General features: G+C 33.8%; 1 protein-coding gene and 1 long non-coding RNA gene across 3 annotated transcripts; one reads left to right on the top strand and one right to left on the bottom strand.

Moving 5' to 3' along the window:
* Positions 1-665: 665 nt before the first annotated feature.
* On the bottom strand, positions 666-6,973 carry LOC109337357 (far upstream element-binding protein 1-like). 2 transcript variants are annotated; one of them, XM_019574324.1, is made up of 7 exons: positions 6,638-6,973; positions 5,553-5,839; positions 5,365-5,454; positions 5,179-5,250; positions 4,855-4,974; positions 1,288-1,898; positions 666-1,233 (listed from the first exon to the last, which is right to left on the bottom strand). In XM_019574324.1, exons 1-7 carry the CDS (start codon positions 6,864-6,866, stop codon positions 822-824), a joined length of 1,821 nt encoding a protein of 606 aa, XP_019429869.1. In that variant the 5' UTR covers positions 6,867-6,973; the 3' UTR covers positions 666-821. The 2 variants fall into 2 exon arrangements, with proteins under 2 accessions (XP_019429869.1, XP_019429868.1); XM_019574323.1 differs by having other exon boundaries at positions 666-1,898; positions 6,638-6,970.
* Positions 1,905-2,355, top strand: LOC109337359. The gene is made up of 2 exons (XR_002106439.1): positions 1,905-2,131; positions 2,200-2,355. It is a non-coding gene; the product is annotated as an uncharacterized LOC109337359 (long non-coding RNA).
* Positions 6,974-23,532: the final 16,559 nt, after the last annotated feature.

Consider the following 23,532-nt stretch of genomic DNA (forward strand, 5'->3'; position numbering starts at 1 on the left):
TTTGCGCGTATCATTTTCATGAGAAAGAGAATTTATAGGTTATTTATTATGAAAACATCAATTATAGATAAAGTAGAAATAATTAGAGGTGTGTGATAAGGATGTATATGTTAATATTGCTATGAAGAATTATATAATTAAACGCATTAATCTGATGCAATTGTTAGGAATAGAATCCTACGTGGAAAAAAGATCAAATCAATCGGGAATAAAAGAGAAGTAAATGAGCAAGAAAACTAAACACAGCATTTATGTTGAAATTAAGAATTATGGGTCATCACAAGCAAAGATCCACTATATAAATACGAGAGTACAACAAATCATCTTATAATAATGAGTACAATGAACCATATTTTCTCTCTAAATTTCTTCATACAAATTGTCTCAAATGGAACAAAAATTATTACCAAAAATACACTGACAAACTATTTGTGTATTTGACTTAAACTAATGCTTTGTGTTGTGTAAATTTGTGATAGACAGACCCTATGAGCCTAATGTTCCTGATTAGATCAACACTTTGGAGCGCACTACCTTCAGGATCCTTAGTGTGTTTGTTGCTATCATCATTAAAGATATGATTTTGGTATAGCCAGTATAATTACTTTTTAGAATGCTCCATCTTAGCTTTGTAGTTCACAATTCCTTTGCAAGTAAGCGCAAACTCATGTAAACAAAATGTCACTGCTAAATTTAACGCTCAAAGGTTTAATAATGATTCAATCTCAATACTGCAAAGCTCTAGGTATATCAATGTCACTACTACAAAAAATACTACGAAACCAACAATTCACACAATCCAAAATTAACAGACTACAATATCAACTCTGAGGTGGTGACGGTTTAGCAACAGTACCCTGTTGAGCAGTCTGGGCAGGTGCTCCATCGTAGCTTCCATGAGAACCTGCATTACCATCACTGCTATATGCTGGAGGCTGAGCATAACCCGTCCCATAACCGTTGCCATATGACGGCGGTGCCTGACCATAACCAGGTTGACCACCAGAAGCAGCACCATATGATGTGGGGCCATATGCACCACCATATCCAGAAGGGGGATACCCAGATTGACCATAGCCTGCTGCCACCGTTTTAGGTGATTGTGACTGTCCATAAACAGGTGGTGTAGCACCAGGCTTCTGAGACTGTGGGGGTCCATAACCAGAAGGCATTTGAGGTTGACTGCCATAAGATGCTTGGGAGATTGGGGGCACTCCGTAATTTGGCTGAGCAGTACCTTGTGGTGGATAGTTAGCAGCATGTGGGCTAGGTTGTTGGCCAGTAGCATAACCTTGCTGGGTTGCTGAAGGTTGGACGGGTGGAACCTGAGTTGAGTCTGCCTGTGATCCATAGTTGGGGGCATTCCCCTCTTGTGCTGAGTTGTTCCCATTACCATAGCCGGGGGCAGACCCATAACCTTGCTGCTGATCATATGATGGTGGCTGACCATATCCTGATTGTGGTGGTGCTTGATACCCACCATAGCTATCCTGAGCATAGCCCTGCCCGAGCTGGCTGTAGCCAGAGGCAGGTGGTTGACTGTAATTGTAAGCAGATCCATCACCTGGAGCTACAGCACCGCCAGGATTTTGTGGTTGCTGAGGAGCCTGTTGACTATAGTAATCATACCCAGCACCCTGACTAGACTGCTGTAAAGGTTGTGCAGTAGACTGGTCCCAACCAGTAGAATATCCACCAGCTGGCTGGGGAGGGTAGCCAGCATATTGTTGCTGAGGATTGTTATACTGGGATGATGGACCGGAGTATGATCCAGGCTGCACATAGCCATAACTATGTTGTTGTGCAGGAGCACCAGGGGGAGCCCAGCTAGTTGGTGGTTGGGCTTGGTAACCTTGCTGAGGATAGCCACCAGACATAGCTGGGTTTCTAAAACGATTCTGCAGAAAGGAAAACGCCAAATAAAAGTTAGCTAACCCAAGATGTGGGAATACATACAGCAACAGAAGCACAAACAAATACACAAGTAAAACATACCACTAAAAATCAACCTAAAAATAATACAAGATAACAAGATATACAACCTAAAAATAACACAAGATAACGGTTATAATATGTTTGACAGATTCCACTCAGAATCAGAAAGGGGTATAAAGGCCTACATACCGTACTGGTTTGTGATAAAACTGAGTGACTCCAGCAGAAGCACAACCCTTCCCTATTTGAAATGAATGGGTACAGAAGGAAAGCAAAACCAAAGAAATCGGCAAGCATACTATCACATTTCCTCATAAGGCAATCCTATATATGGTATCTCAAAATATGGGACTCATTTCAACTGTGTCAATATAAATCATTAACAGCAATTCTACAAGCTAAGTTTCCAGACTAACACAATTCAACAGCATAAGAGAGGTATAAGAGATAAAGGAGCAACCATAAATCCAAAATCTACAGCTGTCCCTCTAGACAACTTCTCTTCACTCCAAGTACAGAAGAAAATCATCCTCTTAACCATTCATCCATCCATCCGATCTAAAGTGGTCAATCTCAATGAACCATCAAATAAAACCACATGTAACCAAAACAACAATGGAATCTAAGCAAGGGTAAAAGATGTCCTAGAAAATTTACACAGTTCAGATTCAAGAACTAAAAAAAGGTTAGAGAAATAACGACAGAGAAATTAAGAGAATAGGCTGAAAAGAAACATTCAACATTATAAGGAGGTGAATGTGAAATCGCACATTCTACAATCTACACCAATAGAACAACACAAATGAAAAAGACTCAAAAGAATTATCTTGAAGAACATACAATAATTGTTAGTTGCAACAACTAGAAAACTGGAATAACAAAAATAGGAAAAAGAGTTAAGAGCTTCAGAATGGAGAAGTTTCAAGTTATTATGCCAATTGTAACTCCAGTATAAGGCACACAAAAAAATACCATTTCAAATATAAAATAGTTCATGTAAGCAATTAAAAAATCACACATAGCATTAGTGAAGAATCATAGGTGAAATGCCTAACAGACTAAAACAAGGACAGTAATAATATAAAAAACAAAATAAGAGTAGAGCTTCAGCCATGAAAATATTTCAGTTTATTATGCCAGGTTAAACATAGCTTAAGACACAGACAGCTTTTTTCAAGTATATAATAGTGCTTTCAAGGTATGAATTGAAAGACACAAATAGCATTGTTTCAAAGGACATCAATATGTTAATTTAGTATACAGTGCAACAATAAGTTATTACATTGCATAACTAAAAGACTTAAAGTGGGCAGAAATGATTGAAAGTCAGCTTAAGGCACAAGAACATTCAAGCATATAATAGTTTTGAGGTGAAAAGCACAAATGGCATAGGATTAAAGGATGTCAATATGACAATTTATATCAAGTCCAACTGTGAAGATGCAGAGACATAATAACAGGCTTACTGCTCCTGAATTAATATCAAAACAGAGATTTAGAACCATACCATGGCATGTTGAAGGAAAACCAACAAAGACAGGAATTCCATGTTGGTGTCACTAGTGGTCTGTGTTACACCGGGTACGGGGTACGTGGATATGAAATTCTCTTAATATATATAAATATTTACATGATAACAAAATTGTAGAAAAAATAAAAAGGCAGATCCCCACAACATAACATAAAAGTAACTTAAGATGTCCAAAATGACATTAAAACATCTAACTCAGCATATCACAATACATCACAAAAAGAAACTAAAATATTAATATGGTTCAATATCATAAATGGTTCAATTTTATTGATACATGAATATAAATGCTAACTACAAATGCATTCATTTACTTCAAATACGACTACAGATAGACAAACTGTGTGCACCTACCCGCACAAAAGAAACTTGGCAAGTATGAACTAGAAATGACCTGGAAGTTCAAGCCAATTCTCATAAACTGACTATACCAAACTATCAAACAGAGCATGTTACCATGAAAACCAGGCCATAATTGAACAAGAAACATCACAGATTTTAACACATTCGAAGCACAAGTTATACGAAAACCTATTTCAGTGGCTCGTCTCCCTAATCAGTTTTCAACTGGGGAAGAGAATTAGAATTCAATTGCACTGTAGACATTAGCAGTATATACAGGACATCATCAATTTAGAGTATCTTCTATTTTTGTGTTGTTATATATAACACATGTTTGAAAGCTTGCAGCACAAGCACAGTAACAAAGATAGGGCCAGAAAATCATTAAAGGATGTGAAAGTTTGCATTGTTCAGAATCTAATAAGAATATTATAACATAAATGATAAACCCAAAAAAGATACTACTTGCTAGAGACAACAATATATAATAACCCAAGAAGATATCGCAATTTCATTACATCTAAACTTGCAGCTCAGGGTCTAAGTTTTAACCATTGCAAGAGGTCTAAGTTTTAACAAACACAGAAAATAATATAACATTATCATAACAGACATCATATGAAACCATATTATTAGAAAGAATCAAGAATTACAAAACAAGGCAACAAATCACATTACAAACATGTCAAAACATATTGTAATTTAACAAAGTAGGAATTGTAATTTTTACCCAGAAATCAGGGAATCATCACAAAAAAGAAATAAGGCCTAAACTTCAGTAGCTTGATCAAAATGAATGGATCATGAGGTCTGGCCATATGTGTTAATATTGCAAGAAATTAATAAAGAATCGTCTGGAACTTATAGGAGCATGGTATTCAACTATCACTCAGTAAGAAAAGACATAAATCCATCTGGTTTAATCAAACTAAACCATGACACAGAAAATATAAGGTGCACATTAAAATCAATCTTCTAAATCAAATTAGACTTGGCACATGGCAAGCAAAACATGCTAACCAAAGCCAAAATCCAGCACAACATACCTCACCACTGATGACTTGATTAACCAATTGTTTTGCAGACTCAATTTGTTCAGGGGTTCCTTCAATTTTTAATGTTCTTTCTGTGGATGTGTCACCAGGGGGAAGATGAAGAGGAATCACCTGAAAAAATACATGTTATGTACAACAATAATAGATATGATTTCTGCATCTTCACAGACTGCTACAATTGAAGTCAAATTATAACATTAGCTGCAAGCCAGCAATCACAAAGCTACAGTAAAAACCAAGTAAAAATGAAGCTAATAATAATTTAGCATTTGCTATCCAAAGCACAATGAAGAAATAACACTTAGAATAGTAAACCTGAATTCTTGCTCCACTTGAAGCTTGCATATTCTTTATGGTTTCTCCTCCTTTACCAATAACAAGACCAACCTGAAGAGACACAACAAACCATCCCAGATAAAAGACATGAAAAAATTGATAGACAAAAAAGAAAACAGTTCAGCATCACATGAAGCACATATTTTTAGACATGTCCTTGCATACCTTGTTATTTGGGATCTTTGACACATATTCATCAGACCCAGCTTGTCCAGTCAGTCGTCGAGTAACAACACCAGAACCTCCTGCTTCAGCCTGTCAACAAAAACCCTCAAAGTCAATCCCAGTTAGAAGGGCAGAGAATCAAGCACCAGAAACACTATAGCAGTAGTTAGTGCGAGAAAATGCAGTACCTCAGCAAGAACTTCACTGATAAGCTTCTCAGCAATAGCAATTGCATCAGGAGCACCCATAATCTCAACCATCCGAGTAGGAGAACTAGGGTCAGCATCACTGTCACGGGTAATCTGGATTTTCGCCCCGGACTGCAACTGAAGGTACTTGATGGTCTCACCACCTTTGCCAATTATGACACCCACCCTTCCATTAGGGATATCGATCTTCTTGCTTGCAGCACCCTGGTGCCCGTAAGAAACCGCGGAAGGAGAAATTGTAGGTATCGGGTATTGAGCCTTCACATCTGCAAAAATGAGTTTGGTCATTTAGATTCAATGAAAATCAGAAGCTACTTTGTGTTTGGCTACAAAGCTTACACTATCTAAAAATGTTTTTTACAATTTCTGGGAGCTTTCTTCTTCTAGAAGCTAAAAAATACCCCTTCCGTTTAGTTTTTTCTTGTAAAAACTTTTTTTACAACGAATTCACTAACGACATTTATAAGCTTAAGGTGGGAAGCTGAAGATTTTAGCTTCTGAGATCAACATGTGTGGATAATCACTTTTTTTAGAATTCTAAACAAACAGATCCTTGACTTTGCATAAAAAACTGAGTTTCAACTTTTTAGCTTCGGCTTTTTAGTATAACCTCAACCAAACAAAATATCTTACAAAAGTGAGTTTAGTTGCATCGCTTTTATGAAAAGCTGAGCCAATTATGTTTAACTAAAAACATCAAAAATAAACTTTAATATTCTATCCTCTTTCCTAAGGGCTTTTTGTTAAGAAGCTGATAAAATATAGCTTCAAATAAAAGCCAAAGAACTTCAGCATTATGTTTCAGCTTCTGCGTCTTAATAAAAGTGCATCCACACAAACACACATTTTAATATCATAACAAATGGACCCTACGTCCCTAAGTTATTTTTATGTTGAAAATTGGTTATAACGAAAAATAAAAGTACGGCAAACTCAATTCCAGTTTCTTCAAGGAAAACAAAAAACCCTAAATTATATGATGTTGTAAATCGCGTATATAAAATAATGAGGGAAAATACAAGACTAAAATTACGCATTGAAAAAAGATAAGAGGAGATAATAACCAATGGAATCGAAACCGTTATCGGTTTTAGAGCGCTTGGAAGGGTCAAGAGTAGGAGGAGGAGGGGCACTGTTGAAGAGACGAGCGGCGACTTCTTGAGCTTTCTGTTTAGCTATCTCGATGCCGGCAGTGAGGTCGGAGTCTGTGGCGGCGGCGGCGGTGGATTGGTCGTCGTACTTGCGCTTCAAGGAGGGTGGAGTCGTGTCGGAATATTGGAATTCGTCCGCCATGGTTGTTGTGTGGATGAGAAATGGAAAGAAGAGAGAAACCCTAGAGACTCGATTGGAATCTGAGTCACATGTATGATGTATCTTATTTAATCACTGCTTTTTTTTTAAATTTTGATGATATGACAAGATAAACGTTATTCTCTTATTTTGATTGTAATGATCTTTTTCTTCTTTTAATATAAGGGAAAGACAAATTAGTGTGATTGTATGTTACTAATCTATCAGGTTATGAATCAAAGTAATTTTATTATAAATCTATAGCTAGAATAATGAATATTTTGATATAAGGAGAAAAACTACCTATTTAGCCCAGTTGTATGGTGATACACGTCCAAAACATTGATAAAGGTAATTTGAAACACTCAATAAAAACTTTTGGATAGTGATATATCTTGTGGAGCATCTATTATTGACGACTACAAAATAATTCGCAATATACATTACAGGACACACCTAAACAAAAATTTCAAGAAGAAGAAATAAGATGAGGAGGTGAAACTTTGATGTTTGATAAAAGGAATGCATACTAAAAGATATAGAGATGAGATAAAATAGAGGATGAATAATTAAGGAAGGTATACCATTCATTATTTAATTATTTTATTTTTATGTGTCTCTAACAAAATTAAATTATTTATTATTTTTCTTTTAAAATTACATAAATTTGAATACCCTTACCCTATCACTCTTTAAAGAAAGATTAAGGTAAATCTTGATGTGTCTAAAATTGCCAAAGATAACACAATAAATGGGTTGAAATGTTTTACCAACTTTTTCTAAATTTAAAAGGCTTTGAAAAAACAGACAATTTAAAAACCAGGCGAGTAATTCATCCGTTTTTCAACTAAAAAGGTTCAGAGTTTATTGAATCGACTTGAATAAAACTTAATAAAAAAGAAGTTTTAATAAAAGGGTTAATATCTGCATGGTAAACTTTAACATAAGAGAGTTCAGAGATATTGAATAATGTTGTATATGAGTTCATCCAATCTCATAAGGTACGTCCAATTTAATGATAGCAATGAGTTTCCAATATAATTTATCATATATTATATCACAAGTACTGTTTGCACATGTAGCCTCTACAGGCTTAATAAAAACAAGTATTTTTTCAACATCTTACCTTTGTAGCCTCAAACATTAAATTAGAGTAATAATTTGTTCATAAATAGTTTACAAACTTCTCTTTCAATCACACTTACAAAATGGAATAAATATAAAAGTGAAATATTGTGAACTAAGTAGTAAATGATTGAATAATAATTATTTGGATTAGCTTTATAACATTAAATGAAAGAATGTTCAATGTAAATATCTTTCAATGAGTTTCACATACTTTTATCAAGTATTGTGTATTTGCAAGTTGTTGTATGTTATTCATTCTTCAAGGTTGATGTTATTTTTTGATTATTCAATTATTACAATTGTTGCATTAGTTAAGTTTTTTTAACTCTACCATTTGAAATTAATGACTATTGAGGCACATAGCTTCAAAATTTGAGTTCTTCATCTTCTTTTTGCTTTTGTAATTCCGTTAATTTTTCATAGTCACTTTGAATACCATTAAGCCTTGGAGTGGTTGAAGCTAGCGACATGAGAAAAACTAGCCGTTCTATAGAGCAATATCGAGAATAAGGGATTTCAGGTTGTTTTTGTCCTTGCAGCGAAGAACCTTCATTTGAAAGCCATAAAGTGCATTTTACATTTAACAAATGTAGATAGAATGTTTTGATTTAGGCTAAAGAGATCTACTTACTCTAAGAGTAATTTTTTTAAATTTGCTTCTCATCTTAGTCACCAAGGTTATGAAACCGAGCCAGATATCAAACCGAAAGAACTCATGTATAGGTTCTAACCGGTTTAACCAGTTAGACCATCCGGTCGGACCGGACGATATTATAATGTCATATATGATTATATATCTACATATATTATATAATTAATTAAAATAAGTGCAATGAAGGTTGTTGCAAAACGAGTTGCCCCAGGATGTATGATTTATTTCCACCCTAGTCTTTTCCTTAACCATGCTAACAAAAACCCATGATTGTACACAAACTTTGTTATATCAGAGACACTCTTAGCTAAGGTACTCACATGCTCCATTTTACCAATGTCTCCTAGAATCAAATTTAAACAATGTGCAACACAAGGAGACCAAAATATAGATGGAAAGTTCTCACTTGACATAGCCCCTACGGCTTTATAATTTGCAGCATAGTCAATAACCAAGTGTACAAGTACAACATTGATTACTCCAACAAACTCAACTAACTCAATAAACAAATTACAAAGTGTTCTAGCATCTTTAACAACATCAAATGCATCAACAGATCTCACAAAACGTATTCCTTTTGGAGAATATATAAGAAAATTGATAAGCTGCCTATTTCTTTGGTCTTGCCAACCATCAGTCATGATGGTACAACCAGTTTCTTTCCAAAAGTTCCTAAAATTCTCAACTAATAACTCAACCTGTTTCTTCATTTCATGCAACAAATCAGAACTAACAGCATAATAACTAGGACCTTTATAACTAGGACCAATTGCAGCAATTGCATCTATCATAGGATGATAGTAAACATAATTTGAACAGTTGAACGAGATGCAACAATCATAAAAGAATCGAGCAACTGCCAAATTAGCCTTATGAATAGCATCCTTACCTTAAAAGCCTATTCTGATTGAAGGTTGAGCTCATGCTGTAGTTCTTAGAGCAAAGCCCAAATTGTTTGTCTTACCCTTGGCTTTAGTTGGTATTGGCGGATTCACATTTCCTTGAAGTTGTGTAACATTTTCCTCATCTAAATCTTCTTCCCTTCAAATTTGATTAGTTCCTCGTTTTCTACTACCACAAACTTGATTTAAGGGTTCCTTTAATTGATGTTTAACTTCCAAATGGACTGAAAGATAAGGTAGAACATCTCCTTTTTCTCCAGCAAGATGTTGTTTAATTCGATGTATTCCTCCACCCTTGTAACACTTTGAACAATACAAACATTTTATATTTTTCTTTCCATCAACTTCTTGCACTAATTGGCAATGGTCCCATGTTGGATAAGATTTTGCTCTAACAAATTGAGTAGTAAGAATTACTACTTGAGTTGTATTTGGAGAACTTGTAGATGATGTCATATCTGAAATGATAACCATTTACCAAATTAACATAAACAATAGGCTATGACATTTTTAACTTAAGCACTCTGAATTATAGCATGCAAGCATTTAAATAATTCACATGTACCACCACTAGAAATCATATATATGTTTGTTTGCAGAAATAATTGAAAACTGTAACCTCTTAATGAAATAATTGAAAACTGCACATACCTATTAGGCTATTAGGAAATAATTGAAACCCAACCAATATGATAATAATTGATACATGCACGTCCTGCCATGACCACTTTCAAAAAGATGTTATCATACTTCTATATTAGTCAAATAAAATATAAGATGGACACCCATAACTATAAAGTCAATTGAATAAAAACCACCAAAACTTATGTTCCTGCTTCCTAGAATATTCAAATGGTTCAAACTTTTAGTTTAAAAAAGATAAGTTGTCACAAAACCACCTAAAAATAAGCTATCACAAAATCATCTACACATTTTCGAACCTTTAGTCTAAAGATTCTCTAATAAAGCAGGTTAAACAGAACATAAAATTTGAGTATCTGGTTTCAAATCTTTAATCTATGACATACATCATTTGAATACTAAGAAATACAGAACATAACCATATAATATAATAGTTACAGTGAACTTAAGCTATTAAAAGTGAGATGCAGAAGGTGAACCTAAAAAATGAAGGAAGAAGGTGAAAAACCTGCAACACAATGGGAAGGTGAGAGAAGAAGACAACAACGTGAATGATGAAGATGATGACGGTAAATAAGAAGACGACGACGTGTAGGATGAAGATGATGGTGAAGAAGAAGAAGACGGTGACGTGAAGAAGACGGTGATGTGAAGGATGAAGACGAAAATGGTGAAGAAGAAGACCGCGACGGTGAAGGGTGGCGGCTAGCAGCGGCTAGGTTTGAGACTCTCTAATCTTTTACTGTTGCAACTTGCAAGGTAAGTGTGTAGGGCCTAATTTCTAATTTTTATTTTATTTCATCTAGGCGGTCGGTTTAACCAACTGAGTTAATTCCGGTTTTACCCAGTCTAACCCGTTTGGACCGGTTTTTCCACAGGCCAAAACGGGTGCACTGATTATGCAAGCGGGTGACGGTTGGACCGGTCGGAACGTCCGGTCCGATCCCAATAACCTTGACTAAAACCATCATTCATGACCCAAGTAAAACCCAAAGGAATTGTGAGGTGCACTTATTATGAACCATCATGGCCAATCTGACTGAGGTTGAGTGCCAGTGTGTTTGATGCATGACCAAGCTAGCCTAGGCGCATGATGCACAATAATCTGACTGAGGCTGGTGCAATCCGACCGAGACTGGTGCATGCTTGGCGCATCACTTCTGACCGAGACTAGCACATCATTGAAGCATCATTCTGACCGAGACTAGCACATCATTGGCGCATCATTCTGACCTAGACTAGCACATCATTGGCGCATCATTTCTGACCGAGACTGGTGCTGCTTGGTGCATCATCCTGACCTGTCTTGACCAAGCCTGATGCACATCACTCCTAGCCAAGCCTGGTGCACAACAATATTATGTGCAAACATAAAAGACTATAGTAGTAATATGTTCAAATGGAATTTGCAATATGAATAAATAATGTATAACTTTTTTAACATATTTGTTATGTCCAATTCAACCAAACTCATAGATCTAATGTCTTATATTTGAGTTCAGATGTGATGTCAAGTACACTTATATGATGTCTTTTAACATAAACTATTTATTAAACCGTTCATTCATATTTGACTATCACTTCATAACACAATATAATTTGTAATTTCACTTTAATATATTAATCTTTGGACACTTTAAAAAATAATATTACGTTATTTTATAGTAATGATAGTATATATGGGTGTAAGTGGTTATGGTTTAAACCATGAAATCAATGGAGCCGAACCAAATCACAAACTGTGGTTCGATTAGGTGTCGTGGTTCGGTTCAGTTATTATTTTAAGGAACCATTTATGTTCAGTTCAATTCACAGTTTTAGAAATTTAAGAACTGTTGGAACCGGACCGAACCACATTAAAAAATAGATACTAGAAATTTCTTCAACCAATTTTGTGGCTTAAATTATCAATTTTGTGTGAATTGTAATGTCGTATATGTTACTAAATTGTTAGTATGTTATTGTCATATATGTTACTGCTTACTAAATTGTTATATGTATGTGATGCTTTTGTAGTGTCATGATGATTTGTAGCACATCTTCTAACTTTTGTGGTACTAGATTTGAAACTAACATATAACAAACTATTATACATGTACTGCATTAAAGTTACTAATTATGAATTGTAATGTTATATATGTTACTAATTGATAAATATGTTACTAAATTGTTATGTATGTTACTAATTGTGAATGATAGTGTTATATATGTTACTAATAGTATGAATATTACTAATTGTGAATTGTACTATTGCATATAGAGAAGAAGATGTATATACTAACAGTGTAAGAGTTTTTACTAAATTGTATTGTCATATATGTCATTGTATCATCACCTATTTATTTTTAATCATCATTGATTCTTAAATAAAAGTAATTCAAATGAGTGGTGCATATTGCGCTGAGTATGTAAAAATATATACGTGCATAGATATTATACTCTTGTACATATGGTCAATCATTTTTTCTTCCTAAATTACATAATTGTTATATATGTTACTAACAATCAATTACGAGTTTCAATTTTTATTGATAATAACAATACTAGTGTTTTTCCTTTTATGAACAAACAACATATCTTGTAATATATTTTGAATTTCGATTTGATACAAAAAATAAATAAAAAATCATGAAAACCGTGAATCGAACTGAATCAAACCATTCATGAGCAGTTCAATTTGGTTCTTGCAATAAAATTTGTGGTTAATTGAGGTGAACTGAATCATGTCTTTGTGTTCGATCGTCCACTAAATTGCACCAAAAATCTATCTGAATCAAACTTTTACACCTCTAGTAGTATAGGCTCAAGTTCACAAAGAACTTTGTATGTTAAAATATAATCATTATCGTAATATATGATTTTCATTCTTTACTTTATGTATGAAGATCCTCATTATCAACACCTTCATTATAAACTGATAGAGATGAATTTGGTTGCATGAAATTCTCTATGCTAAACAATTATGTTGTCTTTTAATTTTGTTGTAAAAGTTAATGTTCTTTATTATATTTTTGTAGTAAAATTTAAATAATAATTAAATATACAATTAAGAAAGGAAAAATGTAATCTATATGGTTTAACATTTCTTCTCATTTGACCTCATACATCATTTTGTTGTTATGCTTAAAATGACATTTTGTAAAATATGATAAGTAATATTATGTTTCACTTTGTAACATTATTGTAATTTATAAATATTTATGTTATAAACATTATTGTATTTTTTGTTAAAAGGTATAACACTAAATATTTATTATAAGTTCATAGTACAATTATGCTTTAAAAATCTATTTGATTAGCGAGTGTATCATTTTATTACGAGTGGACGGGGTGCTAATACTTTCCTCGATCCGTAATAGATTCCCGAACTCAAAAAATTTGTTAAAAGACCATTATATCGAATTTGGGCTTAAACAAGAGTTTTTCTATGTTTTAACCGCAAAAAACATAGTGACGACTCCAAATATTTTGGGAGAGATCAAAACCGAGTTTGTCTTTTCCTAAGTTGCAGAGATTGTTTTCCGACCGAAAATCGGTCTGCAATATTTATGAACCACAAATAGAATATAGAACCCACATGGTGTAAGAACAGATGAAATTGCTGCTCTCACGTTAAACTTAATAGTGGGGTTCTCGTAGCATTAACATTACTTGTGGTCAACACCAACAACCTCTGGTTCATGCAAAAAGAATGTGTATTAAAAGGTGGTGCCAACATTATGACACTAACCGAATCTGTCACAACTGTCTTATTCACCCGAAAACTCATGTTGAAATAGTTATCATACTTGTGATAACTTTGAGAAGTAGGTTATAGAATCTTCAGCCTCATAGGTGGAAACTTAGGATCCAAATAAGGAGGAGAGAATGCCTCTAAACTGAACCCAGATGGATAAAATGAGATTTTATATTCATAATACATGTGAGAGTTGCTTCCACCTATGATCACTATACCATCACACAATAAAATGGTTGAATAGTGATACAGTCTAGGATTAGTTGTAGGGTTTAGCACCTCGAACCATTAACCATATTTGTTATTAGTTTCTAAAGAAATAAATTTAGAAGTGGGTTCACTACTTGTTCTCATCCAGCTGTACCTAAAGTTGCTCCATTAATAACTAAAACGTTGCCATTTGGGAATATCAGCATATCATTCATGGCCCTACTTCTTGACATGTCCTTCGTTTTTCGCGTGACATTTGGATATGTGATTTTAATCCTAGCGCATATACTCAAAACTTCCCAAAATTGACCATTTCTTGTTTGTTGCCAAGACCCTATAGGAGCAATATTGCAAATCTGGTACTATGATAACACCTAAGATTCCTACCATATGGGGTTGTAAGGTATGTCCTCATTATGGTTCCATTTTTCTAGTTGATTAAGATAGCATGATTATTCTCCACATCTATGTTTAGAAAAATATAGAGGTAAAGATTGTTCTCCATATATTTTTCACAGATTTCTTTCAAAATGGTAATGAATATGTTTTAGAATTGAAAGATGACTTATAGTTGTATTGTGTTGTGCCTCTAATAATAATTTGTCGTCCATTGGCAAATTGTGATTGGTAGAATACCACCTTTTCACATTGAGTCCCCTATCATTTCTTTCCAGTCACAAGTTGAATTTCAGCATGGAGTGAAGGTTCTTATCTAGTGACAAATGAAAAAGAAACACGCTAATGTAAATATTTAAAATATTTCTTTTTATAACTACACCAAAAAGAATTAATTTACATGCAATCAATGGTTGATTTTTCTATTATTTGATAATTATTTCCATACTAATTTTAGCGATCAATGAGGTGCCTGACAAATTAAATTAGTTAAATGGATATAAATAAATATAGATATAGAGATTTGTCAGCAAAAATGTCAATTAAAAAATCAAAAAGATGAATATGTTGATTAAATATTTTCCAAAAAAGTTTGATTGTATTAATCACTATTTCAGACGAAGAACCTCCATGCATATTATAATTCATGACCTTACCTCTTGGCATGTCCTTCATTTTCCACGTGGCATTTGGATCCCTGATTTTAATCCTAACACATGTACTCAACGCTTCCCAAAATTAGGTGGGTTTTAAGTTAAAATGTTATGGTTTGTTGAATTTTAAAAAATGAATAGACGAGGTTGAGTTTAATTTGTGTAATTTAACTAGAATATAAATTGATCCATCCTCATGTATATATATAGTTTTTTATATGCATACTCGTGTGTGAAGTGTGTATGAACTAGTACATGGAGTATGTGTGAGTGAACTCGTGCATGGAGTGTGCGAGTGTGAACTCGTGCATGGAGTGTGCGAGTGTCGTGTATGGAGTATGCGAGTATCGTAAGTGTTATGTCTGATTGTTATTTAAAAATGAATGGGTGTAAGACTGAGTGTAATTTGTGTAATTTAATCTAGACGTAAATTGACCCCTCATCATGTATATATCTAGTTTTTCTACATGCATACTCGTGCACGAAGTGTGTTTGTGAACTAGTACATAAAATGTGTGTGCATAAACTCGTGCATGGAGTGTGTGAATATCGTGCATGGAATGTGCAATTATTATGTATGGAGTGGATGAAAATCAAAAGTGTTACGATTTGTAGGATTTTAAAAATTAATTAATGAGATTGAGTCTAATTTGTGTAATTTAATCTGGGTGTAAACCGATCATTCCTTATATATATATATATAAAATAAACTAATCTTTTATGTTTATTATTATACAATATTTCTGCTTTATTTTTATGTTTATTGTTGCTATATTTATATATAATTTTGTGTAATATTTTTAAAAATGAATTAATTATTTAATTTGTACAAATGAATCACTTCGAGCTGAACCAAATAGTTTGTGAACTTTAACCGAGCCGAACTCGATATGAAAAAACTCATATTGTACTTAAGTCGAGTTTCAAGCTGAATAAATCCTTATCAAACTGAGCTCTAGTTCGACTCAGTTTGACTCGTTACCAACCCTAATTATAGCCTAATAATCTCCCGTGTTAACTTGAATCAAAACCAAAATTCATGTTATCATGAAAACGATATTAAATCAATCAAATGAAAACGATATTAAATCAATCAAATAGAACATGTTTTTTTGATGCAAAATAAAGATTTTAACAAACATAATAACAATATTTCTATGACTTGGAAATCAAAGTTTAATCTTAACATGACATCTTTATAATATAATGAATTTCTCAAAAGACAATTCAATCATATACTCAAAATTTTGCTTACATGATAACCTTATTTATAATGACATGACATGAAAGTGGCTCTAATACCACTTTAAGAAAATAATTTAATAGACTTTAATTGGAGTGAGACTTTATACTTAAATATTAATAATACTAAAGTAGATGAACAATACTATCATCATAAAGCCAAATCAATTGTGTCAAATCGTCGAGAATGAATATAGAACTAGAGTGGAAACATATCTTAATATATTCATTTGAGAATATGGTGAATGAACTTTACATCATCCTTTATCATGTGTCCACTAACTTAGTGTCATTTGTCTTTGTATGCAAATGTCATCATTTATCCTTGTATCCAAATGTATGTTTATAGGAGAACATGTAGGTTCTTTGACATTTCAATTTGTAGACCACAATTGGTCTTTCAATTTATCCTCGATTCTTGTTTGCATTAGTCTCATGTTGTGGTCTACAATTGGGGACCACAACACATTATTTATAAGAAGTGCATATCATTTCATGAAGAATGATGAAACTAGATTTTCTTATTTCCAATTTTGTCCATCATAAAATAGAAATAAGACTTTTGGTATCTACACAATTATTTTCATGACAATTATATCTATAACTATATATCTTGGATTAAATCACTTTAATTTGGCTACTTAAAATAATGTCATAAATATATTTAAATATTACATGTGTCTTAAACACAAACTTCATATAAATGCCACCTCCTTGATGACTCATGTGTAGGACAAAAATGTTACCAACTCGATCACTAAGTTGAAGGATGTAAATGAAAAAAAAATGATGTTTTTCCTCCCTTGAGTTGTATCTTGATTCTCTATTATTTGATTGATATTGCAATGATGCAATCAACCTTGGCTCCCAATGAAGAGAGTTACAACATAAGCATCTAAGATGGGAAGCAAAGGATAAAAAATCTGAATGATATAGCAAAACAATAATATAAAATGCTAATAATACTCATTTCCTTATGCTATTTCCTTTCCCCGAACAATCTATATAATTTAACAAAATGTAACCATAATTGGTATGAGATTTTCTTTTATGGACTATAATATATTCTATAAGCTAAGTGATGTGACCCAAGGGGGTGACCCAAATTCCATGGATCAAGTCCATAAAATGCCTTATGCTAGTTATTAGCCAAAAATATGACCTTGGCCAAGAAGCTGACCAAGCCAAGCAGACATTAGGCTAGGCCAAGAATCTGACCAAGCCAACCAAGCGCATGGCTATCTGCATGAACACATGCACCAAGGCATTGGGCGCATGGACCAGGACGTTGGGCATGGGACATTCTGATTGAGGCATATGAGCAGTACTAGGCACTGAGCGCATGAGACACAAGCGTTGGGCGCAGGGTCATTCTGACCGAGGCACATGAGTAGCACTAGGCGCTAGGCGCATGAGACACATGCACATGATCATTCTGACTGAGGCACATGTGCATCATGGTTCACTGGCGCACCAAGCTAGGCGTTGGGCGCATGACCTGGCTGAGTGGGTGTTACAACTTGGCCCAGCCATAAATTCCTATTGGTATTCAAATAAGTGAGTGGGCCTAAGGTAACCCAATTCTCATGAGCATTTTTATTATTTTATTAGCTTTTAGTTATTTAAATTTTAAATTAAGAAGTCATGTAAATACTTGTGTAAAATCTCATTAATAGTGTAACCCCCCACAATAAAGGGAGGGGAAACAAGTTGGTGTGAGCCTTATGAATGGGTTGTTGTGTGTTTATGTATGGATTTAATGCGTGTGTCAATGTTGTCCTAGCCGTTGGAACCATTATGACCAAAGATGCTCCATGACCAAGCTGTTGCAGGTTATTTATTATGAGTTAACCCATGTTCTAGCCATTGGCACTCAAGCTATACAATATAGCCATGGGAAATCAGTCATGGTTGGCATCCAAGGTTGACCAACATTTATGCTAGGCGTGAAGGACATTATGGGTGAATTAATTCATGAATTAACCATGTGATCAAGGGAGAAGTCCACATAGCCATGTGCATATTAGAATAAGAAGGCATTCAAAGCTTCATTCCCCATATAAAACAATGGAGCAAAGAAAGGATCCAATATTGACCAACATTCAATTATGGCCGTGAAGACTTTATGAGGGCATTATGACATGTTTTCAACCATGTGCTCAAAAGAATTACTCTCAAGATCGTGGACTTCAATGGAAAATAGAATCCAAGGTTTCTAGCCTTCAATGACTCAAGAAACTGTGGACAACATGAAGACTCACAAAGGGATCCTATGCTCTTCTTTACTTTTCTTCTCAATGTAATAAATTAGTAAAATAAACATGTGTCTTATTGAGTAGGCTGAATTAAGCCTTGTATAACATGTAGGTTCATGGTTCCAGGGAATCCAATGTAAGAAAGCCATGAATTAGGCATTTAATGTCTTTAATTCTTTTGTGTTTCTTGGCGGCCAAGTATGGTTAGCCAAACCACTATATGTATATGTGTTGAATGATGAATAAAATAAGTTGATTTTGTTTTGGAATTGTTTTCCTTTAGTTGAGCATAGACTCATAATATTCATTCTTGGTTGAATCAATAATTAGAAATCTTATCAAGGATCATTCCTTATGGCGATTATTTCTTGACTTATCAAACAACTCATTTGTTTATGGTGTCATCACCTTTCAATCTACTCCATTTCTTTTATCCAATCAAGTTTATTTCCGCTGTGTAAATTATACTCTATTTGTCTCGGTCAAATAACACACAAATTTGGTCAAATCATATATTTGTCTCGGACAAGCCTTAATCAGCATTTGTCTCGACCAAAACTTGTCTAGCATAGGCCATGCTTCAAGCAAACTTGGTTAAAGCTAATACACCATCCAAGAATGATTGCTAAACAAAGAACCTTCCAAAAAGGGTTCACATCACTAAGTGAAAGAAGTGTATAAGTGGACTTAACACTACATCTTGACCCAAAACCTTAAGAAATTATGCTTATGAGTCTATCGACTTATATGTTCTCTAACTCATCAACGTTTACACAATGTAAGGTTTTTCACTCATACTTAGAATACACAACATCTCCCCCTCAAGTGTGACTTACCCCTTTTGAGTATTGGATACACTAAAGTTCAGCTCTCCATCTACTTGCACAGGCGTTGGTCTATCTTGTCATCAACATAATACATTGATTTAACCTCTCACTAGGAAGACATTTCACATAAGGATGCCACATAAAATTATCGTTCACTTATCACTTCAATACTTGCTTGAGTCGTCGAACCATCAACTCTGATATCACTAGTGCAGATTTTCATACATTGGTTATAACATTCTTCTATGAGCTAAGTGAAAAAAACATTATAGTAGACTTGACACCATATCTTGACCAAAAATCATAAGAATTATATCTTTGAGTTCATCCACTTATATGCCATATGGCTCATACATTTTTACACAATGTGTGATGTGGAACATCTTCATTCCCAATAAAAATACCCAACCATAATAACCTTAATTATTCTTGTACTATCTATTTGGCCAAGAACAAAAACTAAAATACCCAACATAATCTAATTTATATTTTATCTCTCCCCCTAAATCAGCAATAAGGGGGAGTTTTTTGTTGTAGATTTTTCCATCAAGCCCTAACCCTATATAACAACCACAAACCTCAATGCCTTTACACAAATATTTCTCTACTCTCTCAACAAACTCAACTTTCTTTCAAGAGAGATATTTCTTACTCCCCCTAAATCGGCAATATGGGGGAGTATTACATATTTTTTTCTCTCCCCCTAAATCGATAATATAGGAAGTTTGTTTTTACATATATATTTTTTTCTCTATCTATCCTAAATCGGCAATAAGGGGGAATTTTCTTTTATGCCTCCCCCTAAATTAGCTATGTTAGTTCCCAAAATCACAGTAAATTAAATTCGTCATTCATTTCAGATCTTGTTGTTTATTTGGTATCTACATTGAAAGTGAAATAGTGAGGAAGAGAAATAGTGAATGACAATGCATGTAGAGAAATAGTGAGTGAATGACAATGCATTCAAAGTGATTTAAAGATTCCTTGAGTGAATGGAGAGAAATAGTCAAATGAATGACAATGCATTCAAAGTGATTCAATGCATTCAAGGGGGCTGATTGTTTTGTTTTGTTTCAATGCTTTCAAAGTCATTGAAACTCATTCAAAGCATAAGTGACTCAGAGATTCTTGAACAATGCTTAGGTGAGTGAAGCATAGGTGACCCAAAGATTCCTATACAATGCATATGTGAGTAAATGTCATGTGAAATGCAGTAAAAAGCATGTAAATGCATAGATTCCTTACAACAATTATAAATCATTGACCAAATAATGAATGAAATTAGTGAATGAAATTAATGATTGTTTGAAATAATGAATGAAATTAGTGTATGAAATCCCGTGGGGGAAATTTTTACACAATGAAAAGGGGTGCTGTTTTTTTATATTTTGTTGAATAAAATCGGCTACAAAGTAGTCAATTGTTATATTATATTTATAAAATAAAATCGGTTACAAAATAACCAATTATGTTATGAAAATTTGTTGAAAGAAAATTGACTACTTGATAGCCGATTGTTGTGTAATTCTTAATTTTTTTTTACTAATATGATCAATAATGTGAAGATACATATTTACATTCAATTCATATTTACATTCAAAAATGTCTTTCACGTGCGTGGGTAAATTTTTGAAATTGCACATTTGTTCACGCTAAATTCATATTCACACTCACACTATAAATGTCAAATTACATAGTTGTTCACACTCACACTAAATTTATTCACCCACTCTTCATTCTAGTTGTTATTCACATTCGCTCACACTTTCTTAACACTTTCTATCTCTAATGGAGCACCTTGATCCTGACCCAATTGACACTTCTCTACTAACAATGCAAAATGATCATATATTAAACAATGTCTGAAATGAGATTGAATGTACTTTCCAGCCTAGATCTGGTTTCCGGAAATCCCTACCTTCTGAGCCATTGTTGCAAGTTATATGCAACACTGCTTTTGGTAACTTGTTGACACTTGGAGCAGTAGAAATCAACAACCATCTACTATTAGCATTGATCGAGAGATGGAGGCCGAAGACACATACTTTTCATTTTCCATGTGAAGAGACCACCGTCACTCTTGAGGATATTGCTTACCAACTTGGCATTTTGATTAAAGGACAAGTTGTTACCAAAGTGACAAGTATGGATTGGGAAACACTTTACCTCTGGTTGTTGGGTGTTTCCCAACAGGTAACAAATTAATGAGGCAGAAGGTGAAACTCACTTGGCTTGATATGACATTTCGTGAACTCCCCAATAATGCTAATGAAGTTGTTATTCAACAAAACGCTAGAGAATTTATTTTGAAAATTATCAGAGGATTTCTCATACCGAAGGTAACCGAGTCCACCTTATATATCCGCTACTGATTGAGGACTTAATGGAGACATTCCAATACAGTTGTGGCTCAAATGTATTGGCTTGTATTTATCAAGGACTATGTCGTGTAACAATAATCAGTGATTAAAAATAGATTGGAGGATGCCTATTACTCCTTCAATCATGGACAAATGATCACATTCAAATGCTTGCAACAAGATTGTGTGGCCTTATTTTTCATTGGTCAAAAGGTATATATTTATTTTAGTATTATATGTAAATGTTTAATAAAATATTTATTCAAACATATTTACTAACAACGATTAATAATAGGTGGTCACAATATTTGATCACGACCATCATCTCTAGACATGTTGTTAATATCATATGTGTAATGCTCGACTGTATGCGTGTGGATCGGGTATATTATTTATATTTATTAGTGAAGTTCAAATAGGTTTTGTTTGTAAAAGAAATATGTTATTAGTATTTATTAGTTCAAATAGGTTCAAATAGGTTATGTTTCAATATTTGTTATATGAACTTTTTTTATTAGTTTACATCATATACAACATGTATATTAACTATTTTATTAACATTTCTATCAGTTTGCGTGGATGTCATATTACCAATTGTCTTTCATGCCAAATTTCTTAGAGATAAGTCGATCACGTGTGCCACTAATTTGTTTCGCAATTGTGAAATAACATGCTACTGATCGAGTTATGAGACAATTTGGTTTTGATCAACCAATTCCACAAGATCTAGTGAATTGTGAAAAACTTCATAAAGTTGACTTACGTGGCAAAAGTGATTGTGACTGACCACATAAGCGTCGTCGCTGGATTCCAATATGGAATAATAAGAAAACTATGTGGTCGATGGTTTAATCATTAATACCCTCCTTTTGAATCATTACTCTGAGTATATGCAGTGGTACTTGAAAAGATTAGAAGATACATATCTCGAGATAAAGCACACTTTGATGGAATGGTAACATTTTTTTATAAATTAAACTTTGTATTTAATTATATTATTTACTCCTAAGAGAAAATTATTTTTCAGTGTACATTTGCAAAAAGAATTTGTGATTAGAGTCGTCCTCCAGCTTCTTTAGTAAATCTCATACAATCTTTATCTGACATCTTCTCATCTGGCCGTGAAATGATGGGAGCATTGGCTGAGTTATACCCATATTCATACTCTACCCACATTGATGAAACTCCTCATACTCATCAATAACATTGACCAAAAACTGAGTCTCTGCAACGAACTCAAGCAGATACTCATTCTCAAGCATATACTTCAGTATTTACTCCTCAACAACAATAATTGTATAAGTTCAGAAATTTTAATTATTCATCCACCTATTTGTCATCAAGTTCTCAAATCTCACTACCATCATTATTTGCTATTACTTCAAGTACACCATTGTCGACGTATGATTCTTAACAGTATTATCATCCAACTATGTTGTCTGCAAACATTTTTGGTATGCAACATACTAATAATGAAATTGTGGTTGGGGATACTGATGAAGAGGATGAGGAGGACCCACAGTTGGCAACACGTGGTAGATGGAGAATCTCGCAGCGGAATGAATAACAATTAAGAGTTCAAGCACAAAAAATGAGAAAACCACCTACATGTGGCACTTCATCACATAGATGTTATTAAAGTTTTATGGGATTTAATAAATTTAAA

This window comes from Lupinus angustifolius, unplaced genomic scaffold (genome assembly GCF_001865875.1).
Source record: "Lupinus angustifolius cultivar Tanjil unplaced genomic scaffold, LupAngTanjil_v1.0 Scaffold_5_146, whole genome shotgun sequence".
NCBI classification, from domain to species: Eukaryota; Viridiplantae; Streptophyta; class Magnoliopsida; order Fabales; family Fabaceae; genus Lupinus; species Lupinus angustifolius.